This window comes from Manis pentadactyla, chromosome 2, assembly GCF_030020395.1.
Source record: "Manis pentadactyla isolate mManPen7 chromosome 2, mManPen7.hap1, whole genome shotgun sequence".
NCBI lineage: Eukaryota > Metazoa > Chordata > Mammalia > Pholidota > Manidae > Manis > Manis pentadactyla.
This window is the reverse complement of record NC_080020.1, coordinates 233,661,968-233,680,189: the sequence shown is the minus strand read 5'-3', so window position 1 is coordinate 233,680,189 and position 18,222 is coordinate 233,661,968. Positions and strand designations below refer to the sequence as shown.

At 44.1% G+C, this 18,222-nt stretch overlaps 1 protein-coding gene across 3 annotated transcripts in view; it reads left to right on the top strand.

The window, feature by feature from the left end:
- Positions 1–18,222, top strand: part of TRAPPC12 (trafficking protein particle complex subunit 12) — a 75,902-nt gene that overhangs the window by 35,778 nt on the left and 21,902 nt on the right. For all 3 annotated transcript variants that reach the window (XR_005023993.2, XM_036881639.2, XM_057497482.1), the window contains one exon: positions 13,450–13,562. Coding sequence is in view for 2 of the 3 variants with exons in the window: in XM_036881639.2 (XP_036737534.2) it covers positions 13,450–13,562 (113 nt within the window). In the remaining variant the exon portion in view is untranslated. The remainder of the gene's footprint in view (positions 1–13,449; positions 13,563–18,222) is intronic.

Sequence of the window (18,222 nt, the reverse complement as noted above, 5' to 3'; positions counted from 1 at the left end):
GATTTCTCTCTCTGTTGGTTCATTGTTAGTATATAGGAAAGCCACAGATTTCTGTGTGTTGATTTTGTATCCTGCAACTTTGCTGTATTCCGATATCAGTTCTAGTAATTTTGGGGTGGAGTCTTTAGGGTTTTTTATGTACAGTATCATGTCATCTGCAAATAGTGACAGTTTAACTTCTTCTTTACCAATCTGGATTCCTTGTATTTCTTTATTTTGTCTGATTGCCGTGGCTAGGACCTCCAGTACTATGTTAAATAACAGTGGGGAGAGTGGGCATCCCTGTCTAGTTCCCGATCTCAGAGGAAATGCTTTCAGCTTCTCGCTGTTCAATATAATGTTGGCTGTGGGTTTATCATAGATGGCCTTTATTATGTTGAGGTACTTGCCCTCTATTCCCATTTTGCTGAGAGTTTTTAACATGAATGGATGTTGAACTTTGTCAAATGCTTTTTCAGCATCTATGGAGATGATCATGTGGTTTTTGTCTTTCTTTTTGTTGATGTGGTGGATGATGTTGATGGACTTTCGAATGTTGTACCATCCTTGCATCCCTGGAATGAATCCCACTTGGTCATGGTGTATGATCCTTTTGATGTATTTTTGAATTCGGTTTGCTAATATTTTGTTGAGTATTTTTGCATCTACGTTCATCAGGGATATTGGTCTGTAGTTTTCTTTTTTGGTGGGGTCTTTGCCTGGTTTTGGTATTAGGGTGATGTTAGCTTCATAGAATGAGTTTGGGAGTATCCCCTCCTCCTCTATTTTTTGGAAAACTTTAAGGAGAATGGGTATTATGTCTTCCCTGTATGTCTGATAAAATTCCGAGGTAAATCCATCTGGCCCGGGGGTTTTGTTCTTGGGTAGTTTTTTGATTACCTCTTCAATTTCGTTGCTGGTAATTGGTCTGTTTAGATTTTCTGTTTCTTCCTGGGTCAATCTTGGAAGGTTATATTTTTCTAGGAAGTTGTCCATTTCTCCTAGGTTTCCCAGCTTGTTAGCATATAGGTTTTCATAGTATTCTCCAATAATTCTTTGCATTTCCGTGGGGTCCGTCGTGATTTTTCCTTTCTCATTTCTGATACTGTTGATTTGTGTTGATTCTCTTTTCTTCTTAATAAGTCTGGCTAGAGGCTTATCTATTTTGTTTATTTTCTCGAAGAACCAGCTCTTGGTTTCATTGATTTTTGCTATTGTTTTATTCTTCTCAATTTTATTTATTTCTTCTCTGATCTTTATTATGTCCCTCCTTCTGCTGACCTTAGGCCTCATCTGTTCTTCTTTTTCCAATTTCGATAATTGTGACATTAGACCATTCATTTGGGATTGCTCTTCCTTTTTTAAATATGCTTGGATTGCTGTATACTTTCCTCTTAAGACTGCTTTTGCTGTGTCCCACAGAAGTTGGGGCTTAGTGTTGTTGTTGTCATTTGTTTCCATATATTGCTGGATCTCCATTTTGATTTGGTCATTGATCCATTGATTATTTAGGAGCGTGTTGTTAAGCCTCCATGTGTTTGTGAGCCTCTTTGCTTTCTTTGTACAGTTTATTTCTAGTTTTATGCCTTTGTGGTCTGAAAAGTTGGTTGGTAGGATTTCAATCTTTTGGAATTTTCTGAGGCTCTTTTTGTGGCCTAGTATGTGGTCTATTCTGGAGAATGTTCCATGTGCACTTGAGAAGAATGTATATCCCGCTGCTTTTGGATGTAGAGTTCTATAGATGTCTATTAGGTCCATCTGCTCTACTGTGTTGTTCAGTGCTTCCGTGTCCTTACTTATTTTCTGCCCAGTGGATCTATCCTTTGGGGTGAGTGGTGTGTTGAAGTCTCCTAGAATGAATGCATTGCAGTCTATATCCCCCTTTAGTTCTGTTAGTATTTGTTTCACATATGCTGGTGCTCCTGTGTTGGGTGCATATATATTTAGAATGGTTATATCCTCTTGTTTGACTGAGCCCTTTATCATTATGTAGTGTCCTTCTTTATCTCTTGTTACTTTCTTTGTTTTGAAGTCTATTTTGTCTGATATTAGTACTGCAACCCCTGCTTTCTTCTCACTGTTGTTTGCTTGAAATATGTTTTTCCATCCCTTGACTTTTAGTCTGTACATGTCTTTGGGTTTGAGGTGAGTTTCTTGTAAGCAGCATATAGATGGGTCTTGCTTTTTTATCCATTCTGTTACTCTGTGTCTTTTGATTGGTGCATTCAACCCATTAACATTTAGGGTGACTATTGAAAGATATGTACTTATTGCCATTGCAGGCTTTAAATTCGTGGTTACCAAAGGTTCAAGGTTAGCCTCTTTAGTATCTTACTGCCTAACTTAGCTCGCTTATTGAGCTGTTATATACACTGTCTGGAGATTCTTTTCTTCTCTCCCTTCTTGTTCCTCCTCCTCGATTCTTCATATGTTGGGTGTTTTGTGCTATGCTCTTTCTAGGAGTGCTCCCATCTAGAGCAGTCCCTGTAAGATGTTCTGTAGAGGTGGTTTGTGGAAAGCAAATTCCCTCAGCTTTTGTTTGTCTGGGAATTGTTTAATCCCACCGTCATATTTGAATGATAGTCGTGCTGGATACAGTATCCTTGGTTCAAGGCCCTTCTGTTTCATTGTATTAAATATATCATGCCATTCTCTTCTGGCCTGTAGGGTTTCTGTTGAGAAATCTGATGTTAGCCTGATGGGTTTCCCTTTATAGGTGACCTTTTTCTCTCTAGCTGCCTTTAACACTCTTTCCTTGTCCTTGATCTTTGCCATTTTAATTATTATGTGTCTTGGTGTTGCCCTTCTTGGATCCTTTCTGTTGGGGGTTCTGTGTATTTCCATGGTCTGTTTGATTACTTCCTCCCCCAGTGTGGGGAAGTTTTCAGCAATTATTTCTTCTAAGATACTTTCCATCTCTTTTCCTCTCTCTTCTTCTTCTGGGACCCCTATAATACGGATATTGCTCCTTTTAGATTGGTCACACAGTTCTCTTAATATTGTTTCATTCCTGGAGATCCTTTTGTCTCTCTCTATGTCAGCTTCTATGCGTTCCTGTTCTCTGATTTCAATTCCATCAATGGCCTCTTGCATTCTATCCATTCTGCTTATAAACCCTTCCAGAGTTTGTTTCATTTCTGCGATCTCCTTTCTGGCATCTGTGATCTCTTTCCGGACTTCATCCCATTTCTCTTGCGTATTTCTCTGCATCTCTGTCAGCATGTTTATGATTCTTATTTTGAATTCTTTGTCAGGAAGACTGGTGAGGTCTGTCTCCTTCTCTGGTGTTGTCTCTGTGATCTTTGTCTGCCTGTAGCTTTGCCTTTTCATGGTGATAGGAATAGTCTGCAGAACTGGGACGAGTGACGGCTGGAAGGACTTCCTTTCTTGTTGGTTTGTGACCCTCCTCTCCTGGGAGAACAGCGGCCTCTAGTGGCTTGTGCTGCGCAGCTGCGCGCAGACAGGGTTTCTGCTTCCTGCCCGGCTGCTATGGAGTTAATCTCCGCTGTTGCTGTGGGCGTGGCCTGGCTCGGGCAGCTGCTCCAAAATGGTGGAGTCGCGTTGGAGCAGGAGCGGCTGGGAGGCTATTTATCTCCGTAAGGGGCCTCCCTGCTCCCTGCAGCCCAGGGGTTAGGGTGCCCTGAGATCCCGGGTTCCCTACCTCTGGATTAAGTGACCCGCCCTGCCCCTTTAAGACTTCCAAAAAGCACCCGCCAAAACAAAACAACGACCACAAAAAAAAACAAGAAAAAAAATTTTTAATTAAAAAAAAGGTGGTCGTTCGTTTTTCTTTATTCTCCGGTGCCAGCCTCAGGCCTCTGCTCACCGGTCTTTCTGCCCTGTTTCCCTAGTATTGGGGTCCCTATCCCTTTAAGACTTCCAAAAAGCGCTCGCCAAAACAAAGCAGCAAAAAAGCAAAAAAAAAAAATGGTCACGCGCTTTTCTTATGTCCTCTGTCGCCCAGCCTCCAGTGCCTGCTCACTGTTCTTGCTGCCCTGCTTTCCTAGTATCGAGCGCCCTGCACTCTGGCCCGGATGGCGGGGGCTGGGTGTTCGGCAGTCCTGGGCTCCGTCTCCCTCCCGCTCTGCCTGCTCTTCTCCCGCCGGGAGCTGGGGGGAGGGTCGCTCGGCTCCCGCGGGGCCGGGGCTTGTATCTCACCCACTTCGCGAGGCGCTGGGTTCTCTCAGGTGCGGATGTGGTCTGGATATTGTCCTGTGTCCTCTGGTCTTTATTCTAGGAAGGGTTGTCTTTGTTATATTTTCATAGATATATGTTGTTTTGGGAGGAGATTTCCGCTGCTCTACTCACGCCGCCATCTTCCGCCCCCTCCTCCCACAACCATTTTTACAGTGAACTTATGAGTACATTACTGGTACAGCCTTAAAGGTGCCCCACCCCAGTTCCATCCCCTCCCTAAGTGGTCACTATTGTATGTTTGTCATGGACCTCTCCAGATCATGTTTTTACATTTCCCCAATGCTCGTGTGCACATACATGCACCCACACACACACACACACCCCCACACACGTAGAATCGGTTGTCCTGTGGACTTTTTTATTTTATTTTTATCTTTTTATTAAGGTATTATTGATAAACACTCTTATGAAGGTTTCACATGAAAAAACAATGTGGTCACTACATTTACCCATATTATCAAGTCCCCCCCATGCCCCAATGCAGTCACTGTCCATCTGTCCTGTGGACTTTTTGATGTACCTCATGATCATACATCGTTCTTCATTTGGCTGCTTTTTCTACTTAACATTTTTGGCATCCAGACTTCATGAGCAAGTAGGACCTTCCCAGTTTGAGGCAGCTACAAACATCTTTGTGGGTTTCTCTTTGCACATGTGTTCCTGCATTTCTCTAAGGAGTAAATCAAAAGTGGCACTGCCAGGTTGCATGGGTTTGTATTTTCAGTTCTATAAGAAACAGTCAAATTGCTTTTCAGAGTAGCTGTACTGATTGACACTGCCAATGCCAGTGTATTACAGTGTTTGCTTCCCCACTTGTGAATCGATGTTGTCAGACTTCATCCGGTGGGTCTGAAACTCTACCTCTTGTTTTAACTCGCATCCTTCTGAGATAAACGCCTTTTGTGTATCCCTGGCCGCTGGAGTTTCCTCTTCAGGGACTCTTTCATAATCTTCGTCCAGGTTTCCATTGGGTATCTTTCTGCTATTGACTTTTTGCTGTTCTTTACATATTATAGGTATGCAATCTTTTGTTATGAATCTTGCACATATTGTCTCCCATTCTGGGAAATACTATTTCTAACCCTAAAAAAAATATTTAAATAAATATCAACATAACCTTTTTTGTTCACAGCATAGCTCATTTTGGGAATGTCCTCTTCTTCCATACACTGTTATATCAGAAATAATAAATGCAGGCCAATCATGCCTCTGTCATTGGAGTTGTGCCGGGCCAGTTGAAATGGGTGAAGGTGCCACTGTACAGCATTTCTGCACATACGTAGTTTCTGAAGCATTTCCCTGAGCTACAGTGCGCTGCCGCTGTGAGCCGACCCGTGGCATGGGGTAGCTTTGTGAGGTGTGTGCGTGCTCACAGAGCCCGCAGAGCAGCTGACAGGCCGCTCCACACCTGGAGTCTCAGGGAGCCCTGAGGGAGCTGCGCGGGGTTCCTGTGCTGGGGGTCAGAGGTGCTGCTGCAGGCCATTGTCCCTCTGTGACCCTGAACTCCTGGCCCACCTGCTGCCTTCGCCCTTGGCGCCCGGATGCACTGCTGACCTAGCCGGTGTTCCCCCTCAGTCCCCACCGACACAGTCTTCAGGCAGACACCCCTGTAACCTCCCAACACACGCACAGATCACCTAGTCCTCCCTGGAAGCCTGCTGCCACCCCACCTCCCACAAGAGGACATGCCAAGGACGTCACGGGCACCAGCCTTTTCCCAAAATTGATAGTGTTTTGTTAAAAGTCTTTAACATTGGTAACTCCGCAATGACCGTTTGTGTTAGGACTTTCAAGTACCTTTCAAAAATCATACGTTGTTCCTCTTGTAAGAGTTCTTCTTTCCCTGGCTAATAGCCTTTCCTCTTTAATTTGCTTTTAATCAAGTTAGTTTTGGTTTTGTAATTGTTGCACTAGAGTAGACCGCTTCCCCCATAGGATCTGTATTCCTGAGAAGTGCTGACAGGGAATATTATCTGTGGGAATACCGCTAAATCATTCACTGTATTTTTTCGACATCTTCTCTGCTGCAGTGCATTTGTTAACATTGGTGAACCAGTGCTGATACATTCGCGTGTTCATAGTTTACATCTGGGTCCACTCTTGGTGCTGTACCAGTTCATTAGACTATTACCTTCAGAAGGCATACCGTGCCCCCTCCTGAGTAGGTTACGTACCCGTGTCTGACAGTCTTTTCTCTGTTAGGAGACAGTGTGGCTTCCCAGAGCCCTGCCTCTTGGCCGCGGGCCCTGGTGGGTTCTCTCCCCTTCAGAAGAGCCCTGGCGAGGCGAGGCTGTGAGGCTGGCACAGGGCTTTGGGTTTCAGAGTGGACTCTGCAGTGAATAGTTCCGCTTCCTCCGCGGCTGGAGGAAGACCGCGAAGCAAAAGGTCTTTCCCCTGGAATGAGACATTCTGATCGCCTTCAGTGTGTTGTGAAGAAACGCAGGGTGTCTTCTAATACTGAATGGGATCTGTGTGTTTAGTTTAAGTTATGAGAGCTGTAGATTTCATATGAAACTTAGTTCAGAACTTAATCTGCTCTGAAATAAGATTACCAAATGCAGGTAACGCTCATGAGGCGCACCCTTGAACTGGAGGCTGAATATGGCCGCCTTCCCCGGCCGCCTGCTCCTCGCGGCAGGGAAAGGGAACCACCCTGGGTCTGTGGGCCTGCCCCGCCCGTCCTCCAGAACCACGAAATTCACATTTCTAGATCTCAAACTAAATTTGCAAACTTCTGATCAACACATAACTATACTGCAATGGCTCAGAATTAATTTTTGGCATATTTCAAGTATCTTATTTTCTATTCCATTACAGAATTAATTCAGAGTCAACACCTGCTTGGGTTAGATTTACAGTTCGCTCTGTGCCAGAACCCCTGACCGTCGTCACCTGGAGCAGATCCCCTCAGGCTGAGAAGGCTGCTTAATCTCAGGCTTTTCACTCCACTCACCATTTTTGTGGACTTTAGTATTTCCAGTCTTTTCTTTGAACAAATTATGAAAGATACGGAAATGTTGGGTTTGGGGTTCCATTTCTGTCATTAGGTGGCCTTTTAATCTCTCTTACCTGAGAAATGTGGTGACACGTCCCATCCCAGTCCAGCCTGGACCACAGGCGGCAGTCCATCCTGCCACATGGCCCCAGGAGCCTCACTGAATTCCCCGTTTAAATCACAACTGCCTAGGATACTTTGCTCTAGGACAGCCTCAGTCTGTTTTGCTTAGTTTTTATTCAAAATGCAGCAGTGAAGTTGAAGGTAGTTCGGAGGGGTGCCTTTCGACAAAGGTTCATGGCATGATATTCTTTATCAGGCACAGACATCCAGTGACCTGTGTTCCAAAGACCGTGCTCCCTGGAGGGGACACTGGTGACGCAGCCCCCCCATGGCTGCCAGCAGCATCAGAGGATAGGGAAAGACGCCGAGACCAGCAAAACAGAGGGCGGTGCCCAGGGACCCAAGTGCAGGGCGTCAGCACCAGGCAGCGGAACGGGAAAGCCATGGGGCCCTTTCAGCGTGCTCTCCGCTGGCCTTCGCCAGGTGCCATGCACCATAGCCTCAGAGCAGCTTGGCCACAGCCCAGGAGCCCTGTCTGGGCGGTGATAGAAAAGATGTAAAGAGGTCACCACCACCCAGCACACACGGCAAATGGCAGGCAGTCCGACGGCAGCCACCCAGTGCGCAGCGGCTCCCCATGGAAGGGAAACCATCTCCCTCAGCTTTTCTTTCATTTCTCGCTGTCCATCACGGAGGCCTGTCTATTCAGGAGTGATCTGCTCTGACTCGTCACTGTGGGACTCAGCACTGTAGGGACTGCAGACCGTGAATTTTGTAGGAGTATTTTCTTAATGCTTTCTAAGTGAGTAATGAGAGTGCTTCTACAGTATTTATATTAACCCACATTTTAGCAGGTCATGATTATACATGGGAATCTTCCAGAAAAACAAACCCACCAGGAATTACTTCTCTGTACAGATTTTGACCAGCCCTTTTTAACAAGGTGCTCTCTCTCCCTGCAGGAGAGAGGGACCCCCAGGTTGAGGATTTCAGATTCCCGGTGGCACTCTTCAGACGGGCTCACCAGACAGAGCATCAATTTAAAGGCATTTTTCCTGTATTTCTTAAGACAGACAAAACTACACAGCGTTGTTAGGAAAGGTCTGGATCGTGCCAGAGCAGCTCCTGTCTGTACTCTGTTGGAGAGACTGAGTAGTTAACGTGGGACGGCAACCCCGTGCCCTTCCTCTTGTCCGCCTGGTTCCCTGTGTCCTGTTCCGGCTGCTGTCAGCATCTGCTCACTTAAGCTCGGGTGTTGGAGGCGGAGCTCACAGATTGCTTCCGCAGCTGCTGCTCTTCTCTTGCTTTGACCCTGGGGAGAGTGTATTTTTTCTAGGAAGGGGCATTTTTCTCCCTGATTTGTTTTCATTTTTCTCCTTTACATGAGTCTGTGTATTTGTACTTTCCTCTGGTTTTTTTATTTGAGGTTTTTAAGCGATGCAAGACCTTTTAGTGGGACCGAGAGAGAACAGGAGGGAGTCTCTCCTGCTCTGGGAAGGTCACAGGTGAAGGCCACGTGTTGAGGACCCAGCCCTGGAGCTGCTCTCCCATCACCACCCCCTGTGCCTGGCTGTCTGGGCAGAGTCCGAACCCCAGACTCAGGTCTCAGAGGCATGTTGAGTGTCACCTGCCACAGGCAGTGTCCTCCACCGACCGACCTGTGCACAGTGCCGCAGAGGGGCTCTGATGGCAGGGCTGGACGGCAGGGGTGATGGACGCCTACTTGCTGCAGGGAAGACTGTGCACAGATGGCGCCGGGGATTCTTCCCAGGGTCGACCACCCTCTTCCTGCCCGGAGCTCCCAGGAGGTGCTTCTCCCATCCTCCGTCTGGGTGGGAGAACCAAGCAACCAGTGGAGGAGCAAGTCCTGGTGGTGGGAACAAAGGTCCATACACTCCCAGGAGTTGGTAGCTCTTAATGGTTACTTGGGCACAGAGGCAGCGGCCACATGGGCAGATCCAATGCCAGGTTCACAGCCATGCTCAGGAGAGGCAGGACCCTCGGTTTCTCAGTGTCCTTTCTCTTGCCCCCATTTCATCTTCAAATGCCTATATTGTTTTTAAAAAGTAGGAGATAGCAAGGACAGGATATCTAAGGAGGGCGGTTTTTCTTGCATGACACATAATGAATATTCTCTATAGTACTGGCTGGTTCCAAGGTTTAATTTGGTCCTAATGAGCTGGGATGTGCATTTTGAGCTATGTTTAAGAAACTGGAAATCACTGCTTAACGGCACTGGGATGAGTACATTTTTACTTCACATCATGAGGCGACGGTTTAGAGCGGAACTTCTCAAACTTTACACGTCCACACATCGCCCAGGATCTTGCCAACTGCAGGTTCTGATGCAGTAGGTCTGGGGGGGCTGCGACTGCGTCTCTACCAGGTCCGTGCGGGTGAGGTTGCAGCTGGCCAAGGGGTGACTCTGAGGCGAGGTCTCAGATCCTTAGGGTTTCTGTTACCTTCGAACTCACCTTGTATGTATCATTTTTCTCCAAAATTAGTCGGTATCTTCCTCTACCTGCTTGCATATTTTTATATAATTAGTTAAAATTATTTTCTTTTAATCTACTTCTCATCTCTTTAGGCTAAAAATAAGTATCTCATTCGAAGTTGTGAGCTTTAAAGCTGCTCGTAGCACATAGAAACTCACACCTTTTTAACTTTCATCGAACTAGACTATTTTTCTGTGGTTTAATGGTACGAACAACCACATACTCTGCCCAGTTGTATTCCAAACGTTTATGTACAAAGTAGTTGGTGCTTGGAAAGTATTCTCCGTGGAATTGAGTTTCTTCCTAGTTGCGGCCAGAGGTCAGCGCACAGAAGCCGCTCCAGCCGTTCGGCCGCCTTAAATTGGGTCCTGGCGCGACTCTCGGCTACAGCTGGCTGCCTTATCTAGTATTTCTAGAAAAAACATCCTTTTTAAAATCCCAGTGAAAGATCCCAAAAACACAGTCCTTTCTCCCCCCCTAAGGAATGTATCTGGTTTTATCTTCTTTCGTTTGGCCATCCACTTACCCCAAGGGTTTTTAGAAAAATCACGTGTTCCGTCTAATACTTTGGGGTACCATCCTTTTTGTGTATTACTTTCTACATGCAGTTGGGTTTCTCTTCTCTTCTTTTGAAGTTTATTTTTTAGAATTCTTTCAGGCTTACAGAAAAGTTGAGCAAACAGTACAGTCTCCTATACTCTCCTCCTGCACACGGTTTTTATGAACATCTTTTATCATTATTAACATCTGACAGCATCTTACAATTATGTGGTTCATTTGTTACAGTAGGCGAACAAATAATGGTTGGTCTATTATACTGAAGACTGTAGTTTAGAGTCCGCTCTTGGTGGTGTACCTTCTCTGGGTCTGGACCAAGGTATAGTGACCTGTGCCCGTCACTGTGCTTGGTTCAGAACGAGTTCACGGCCCTCAAACGCCTCCGTGCTCTGCCCCTTCATTCCTTCCTCCCCCCAACCTCTAACCGCTGATATTTTTACTGTCTCCGTAGTTTTGTCCTTTCCAGAATGTGTCATTGTTGGAGTTGCACAATATGTATCCTTTCTGACTGGCTTCTTTTCCTTAGCAGTGTGCGTTCATGGTTACTCCATATCTTTTTGTGGTTTGATAGCACATTTCTTTTTATTAATGGAAAAGATTCTGTTGTCTGGATGTACCACAGTTTATCCATTCACCTACTAAAGGACATCTTCGTTGCTTCCAGTTTTTGGCAATGATGAATAAAGTTGCTGGAAACATTCTTGTGCAGGTTTGTGGGTGGACTTGGTAGATACCTAGGAGTGCCACTGCTGGGTCATGGAGAGCCGCATTTAGTGTTACGGTAACTGCCAGACTGTCCTCCACAGCGGTTAGGGCATTTTGCACCCCAACCAGCAACGAATGACAGTTCCTGTTACTTTCCTTGTCGTCCTGCATTAGTTAGGGCTTCAGGATGCTGTTCAGTGCAAGTGCTAAGAAGGGGTCGTCTTGCCATAGTCTAGATTCTCACCATTAAGTAGGTGGTTAGCTGGAGGTTTTGTGTATATTCTTTATCAAGCTGAGGAAATTTCCCTCAGTTCCTACTTTGCTGAGAGTTTTTATCATGAATGGTGTTGTATTTTGTCAAATGCTTTTTCTGCATCTACTGATGTATTGTCTGACTTCTCTTGTTTGGCCTCTTTGATGTGATGGGTTACATTCATTGTCTTTTAAGTGTCGAACCAGCCTTGCATACTTGGAATAAATCCCACTTGGTCATGGTGTATACACTGTTGGATTTGATTTGCTAATTTTTTGTTGAATTCAGTTTGGTTGGATTTGACTTGCTAATTTTGTTGAGGATTTTTGTATTTATGTTCATGAGCCATATTGGTCTATAAATTTCCTCTTTTGTAATGTCTTTGTCTGGTTCTGGTATTAGGATAATGGTGGCCTCATAGAATGAATTAGTGTCCCCTGTGCTTCTGCTTTTTCTAGAAGAGATTGTAGAGAATTGGTATCATTTTTCCCTTATGTGTTCAGTAGAAGTCACCCGTGAAACCATCTAGGCCTGGTGATTTATTTTTTGAAAGATTATTATTTAACTGTTTTAATTTCTTGATAGGTATTGGCCTACTCAGATTACCTGTTTCTCCTCGTGTAAATTTTAGTACTTTGTATCTTTGAAGAAATTGGCCCATTTCATCCAGGTTACACAGTTTGTGGACATAGAGTTGTTCATAGTATTCCTGTGTTATCCTTTTAATGTCCATGTCATCAGTAGTAGTGACCCTCTTTCATTTCTGATATTACTAATTCATGTCTTCTCTTTTTTCTTGGTTAGTTTGGCCAGAGGTTGTAAGTTTTATTGATTTTTGTCAAAGAACCAGCTTTGGGTTTTGTTGATTTCTCTCTGTTGACTTATTATTTTCATTGTCATTTACTTCTGCTCTTATTTTTACTTTTCTTCTGCTTCTCTTTTGTTTGTCTCTAGCAACCTAAGGCGGACACATAGATGACTGACGTTAGTTCTTTCTTTCCAAGTACATGATGCCAGCTTAGTGTAGCATGTGGTAGGCCCTCAGTGATGGTTCATGGGTAGACAGATGGACAGGCCGAGGCACAGAGATGATTCACAGATAGGTAGATAGGCTGAGGCACAGAGAGGCTAAGTGGCTTGCAGATGTTACACAGCTTGTTTTCTAGCCTTCTTACAGACTATATTCCAGATGTGAATATTGGCAGCTTTGGCCTATTTTTAAAAGTCCTTTTCTGAAACTCACTCGTTGCCCTCTGCTGACATTTTCATATGCCTTATCTCACTACCATCAGTGCTGGCTGATTATTTTGAAGGTTTCTATGTCCTTAGTATATATACTATAGATCATATCCCAAATCATACTAGAAGAGGACATGGCCTTAACAAAAAGACCCCGAGAGACGCGGCACCCCATTCAAATCCTGCGCGCAGGTTCGTCTCTGCTGCAGCACCTTTCAGTTCCGTCCTCACCCCCGTCACACTGATGGAGCTGGAAGTGCCCTGGAATCACTCCTCTGGGGCAGCCCTGGAGAATGGCGTTTGCACATCCAGCTCCCTTGCATTGCTGGAATAAATTCCACTTGATCATCGTGTATAATTCATTTTATACACTGTAAGGGTTTGTTTGCTAACTTTTTAATGGACAGCTCTGAGTTAGACCTTCCACTCCAGAGCCACACACGTGTCGTCACCCACATGCACATGTATGTCGGCTCCATCCTTGGGATCTGGGCCAAGACCCACCCTCAGCTTCCCCCTCGGTCTTCCATCTCCCATCTGTACTTGCTTACAGATCCCCCCTTCAGGGGTCCCACCGTACAGAGCTCTCCTCCGGGGAGCCCGCCCACACAGCCTTCTGCTTGAGCTTACCGTACCCAGGAGACGCAAGGAACCGGAACCTACACGTGTTCCGTCGTGTCTTTTATTGGGGGGGGTCTCGTTTATACATGACTGAGGCGTGTCTGGGGAAAGTGGTGACCTCTACCTTTCTCCTTTGATAATTGTCTAGAACATACTTTCATACAGCTTTACCAAGAAAACTCCAGTACATTTTGTAATTGGCACCACTGCATACTTCACCAGGAAATAAAGGGATTCTGTCGTCACCTCTGCTCAGACACTGCAGGCCCCCCGTCACATGTGCTAAGGGTGAAAGTTGCTTAGTTACAGCCAACAGACTCACTCAACTCTGACTTTCGTTCCAGGCTCCATGGTCCCCTTTTCAATGCGGATCCTACACGCAGAGCTTCAGCAGTACCTGGGGAGCCCTCAGGAGTCCCTGGATAGACTGCATGGAGTGAAGGCTGTCTGCAGCAAGGTAGGCGGCAGGCTGGCGCTGCCCCTCCCTCGCCCCCCACCCCATGCCCTTGGGGAGCACAGCCCACCCTTCACTCAGGAAGCGCCCCGTGTGGCTCCCCTCCTACCTCACCCCAGCGCCCCCATCCCCCTTCCTCCTCCAGAAAGGCAGGCCCGCATCCGCTGTGACCGGTGGCATTCATGGTTCTTGCCACAATTATTTTTGAGAGCAGTGGATGGTGTTTGGCAAAGCCTGAGGCCCGACATCGTTCTTCCTCAGTATTTTTTTAATTGCAGATTGACATACAAATTTATATTAGTTTCAGGTGTACAACCGAGTGACCCAGCATTACGTACACCACACAGTGCTCCCCACCCCAAGTGGAGTCGCCCCGGGACCACACAGCATCGTCACAGCGACCGGCCCCATTGCCCCCGCACTGCTTGCATCCCTGTGACTGACTTTATACCCACGGACGTGCGCCCCTTGGTCCCCTTCCCCTGTGCTGTCCATCCCCGCACCGCCCTCCCCTCTGGCAGCCACCAGTGTTTTCTCTATGAGTTTGTTCCTGTTTTGTTTTGTTTATTCATTTGCTTTGTTTTTTAGATTCCACACGTGAGGTATGGCATTGTTTTTCTCTCTCTGACTTATTTCACTTAACAAAGTGCCCTCTGGGTCCATCCAAGTTGAAACAGATGGCAAGATTTCATTCTTTTTTATGGCTGGCCGATACTCAGTAGTGTGTGTATATACCACAACTTTCCTATCTGTTTGTCCACCTGTGGACGCTAGGTTCTTTCCATATCTGGGCTATTTCCATATCTGGGCTATTGTAAATAATGCTGCGATGAATATAGGCATGCATATATCTTTTCAAATTAGTGATTTCATTTTCTTCAGATAAATTTCGAGAAGGGAATTTGCTGGGCTGTATGGTATTTCTGTTTTTACTGTTTTGAGGAATCTCAATACTGCTTTGCACCAGTTTACATTCCCACCAGCAGTGCAGGAGGTTCCCTTTTGCTCCGCATCCTCACCAACCCTTGGTATTTCTTGTCTTTAGGATAGTGGCCATTCTGGCTGGTGTGAGGTGGTATCTCATAGTGGTTTTGATTTGCATTTCCCTGATGATCTGTGATGTGGAGCATCTTTCATGGGCCTGTTGGCCATCTGTATGTCTTCTTTGGAAAAATGTCTATTCAAGTCCTCTGCCTATTTTTTATTTGGACCATTTGTTTTTATAGTGTTGAGTCATATGAGTTTTTTGTATATTTTGGATATTAGCCACTTTTCAGATATATCATGCAAATATATTCTCCCATGCAGTAGGGTACCTGTTTGTTTTGCTGAGGGTTTCCTGTGCCATGCAGAAGCTTTGCAGCTGATAGAGGCCCACTTGCTCATTTTAGCTTTTGTTGTCCTTACCTGAGGAGACAGATCCAAGAAAGAAAAATCACTAAGCCATATGTCAGAGAGATAACTGCCTGTTTTCTTCTAGGAGTTTCATGGTTTCGGGTCTTCTATTTAAGCCTTTAATCCATTTGACTTTATTTTTATGAATGTGTTAGAAAGTCATCCAATTTCTGTCTTCTATATAACTGACCGGATTTCCCAACACCATTTTTGTTTGTTTGTTTGTTTGTTTGTTTGTTTGTTTGTTTTAGTTTTTTTGTTTTTGTTTTTGTTTTTTTCTCTTTTTTTTTAAGGTATGATTGATATACACTGTTATGAAGGTTTCACATGAAAAAACAATGTGGTTACTACATTTACCCATATTGTCAAGTCCCCACTCATACCCCAATGCAGTCACTGTCCATCAGTGCAGCAAGATGCCACAGATCCACTACGTGCCTTCTCTGTGCTACACTGTTCTCCCCGTGATCCCCTCACACCATGTGTACTGAACATAATACCCCTCAAACCCTTCTCCCTCCCTCCCCATCACCCTCCCCCACCCCTTCCCTTTGGTAACCACTAGTCCCTTCTTGGAGTCTATGAGTCTGCTGCCATTTTGTTCCTTCAGTTTTGCTTCATTGTTATACTCCACAAATGAGGGAAATCATTTGGCATTTGTCTTTCTCTGCCTGGCTTATTTCACTGAGCATAATACCCTCCAGCTCCATCCATGTTGTTGCAAATGGTAGGATTTGTTTCTTTCTTATGGCCGAATAGTATTCCATTGTGTATATGTACCACATCTTCTTTATCCATTCATCTTTGGCTGGCGGACACTTAGGTTGCTTCCATATCTTGGCTATTGTAAAAAGTGCTGCGATAAACATAGGGGTGAATATGTCTTTTTGAATCTGAGAAGTTGTATTCTTTGGGTAAATTCCAAGGAGTGGGATTCTGGGGTCAAATGGTATTTCTATTTTTAGTTTTTTGAGGAACCTCCATACTGCTTTCCCCAATGGTTGAACTAGCTTACATTCCCACCAGCAGTGTAGGAGGGTTCCCCTGTCTCCGCGTCCTCTCCAGCATTTGTTGTTCTTAGACTTTTTGATGCTGGCCATCCTTACTGGTGTGAGGTGATATCTCATTGTGGTTTTAATTTGCATTTCCCTGATGATTAGTGATGTGGAGCATCTTTTCATGTGCCTCTTGGCCATCGGAACATCTTCTTTGGAGAATTGTCTCTTCATATCCTCTGCCCATTTGTTAATTGGGTTATTTGCTTTTTGGGCGTTGAGGCGTGTAAGTTCTTTATATATTTTGGATGTTAACCCCTTGTCAGATATGTCATTTACAAATATATTCTCCCATACTGTAGGATGCCTTTTTGTTCTGTTGATGGTGTCCTTTGCTGTACAGAAACTTTTTAGTTTGATGTAGTCCCATGGGTTCATTTTTGCTTTTGTTTCCCTTGCTTGAGGAGGTGCATTCAGGAAGAAGTTGCTCATGCTTATATTCAGGAAATGTTTGCCTATGTTGTCTTCTAAGAGTTTTATGGTTTCATGACTTACATTCAAGTCTTTGAACCATTTTGAGTTTACTTTTGTGTATGGGGTTAAACAATCCAGTTTCATTCTCTTGCATGTAGCTGTCCAGTTTTGCCAACACCAGCTGTTGAAGAGGCTGTCATTTTCCCATTGTATATCCATGACTCCTTTATCATATATTAATTGACCACATATGGTTGGGTTTATATCTGGGCTCTCTAGTCTGTTCCATTGGTCTATGGGTCTGTTCTTGTGCCAGTACCAAATCGTCTTGATTAACCAACACCATTTATTGAAGAGACTGACTTTTCACCATTTTATATTCTTAGCTCTTTTGTCATAGATTGACCATTTCAGTATGTGTTTATTCCTGGGCGCTCTATTCTGTTCCACTGATGTGCATGTCTGTTTCTGTGAGTACCACACTCTTTTAATTACTGTGGCTTTAGAGTATAGTTCCAAGTCAGGGATCATGATATCTCCAGCTTTGTTTTCTTTCTTGAGATTACTTTGGTTATTCAGGGTCTTCTGTGCTCCCATACAAATTTTAGGATTATTTGTTTTAGTTCTGTGAAAAATGACATTGGAATTTTATATGGGATTGCACTGAATCTGTAACTTGCTTTGGGTAGAATGGACATTTTCATAATATTAATTCTTCCAGCCTACAAACCCAGGATATCTTTCTATTTATTTGTGTCATCTTCACTTTCTTTTATCATGTCTTGGAGTTTTCAGAATACAGGTCTTTCACCTTCTTGGTTAAATTTTTTCCTAGGTATTTTATTCTTTTTGATGCAACTATAAATGGGATTATTTTCTTAATTTCTCTTTTTGCTAGTTCATTATTCGTATACAGAAATGCAACAGACCTCTGTATATTGATTTCTATATATTAATTTTGTATCCTGCAACTTGACTGAATTCATTTATTAGTTCTGGTAGTTTCTGGGTGGAGGCTTTACAGTTTTCTGTATATAGTTGTCTATAAATAATGATGGTTTTACTTCTTCCTTACCAGTTTATACATATTTCATTTCTTGTTCCTGTCTAATTTCTGTGGCTAGGATTTCCAGTACTATGTTGAATAAAAGAACAAGAGTGGGCATCCTAGTTGTTCTCAATGAGAATGCTGTCAGCCCTAAACTGTTGAATATGTTGTTAGCTCTGGTTTTGTCAGTTGACCTTTACTATATTGAGGTATGTTCTCTCTATACCCACTTTGTTTAGAGTTTTCATCATAAATGGATGTTAAATTTTTGTCTAATGCTTTTTCTGTAGCTACTCAGATGATCCTGTGGTTTTTAGCTTCCCTTTAATGTGGTGTATCACCTTGATTGATTTGCAGCTATTGAACCATCCTTGCATCCCTGGAATACATCCCACTTGATTGTGGTGAATGACCCTTTTCATATTGTTGAATTTGGTTTGCTAATATTTTGTTGAGGATTTTTGCATCTGTATTCATTGGGGATATTAGCCTGTAACTTACCCTTTCTTGTAGTGTCTTTAGTTTAGGTATCAGGATGATACTGGCCTCGTAGAACAAACAAACTTGAAAGGGTTCCTTCCTCTTCAGTTTTTGGAATATTTTTAGAAGGACAAGTATTGACTCTTCTTTAAATATTTGGTAGATTCCCCTGTGAAGCCATCTGGTCCTAGAGTTGTTTGTTGGGAGTTTCTTGATTACTGATTGAATGTCATTACTCATAATCCATCTGTTCAGATTTTCTATTTCTTCC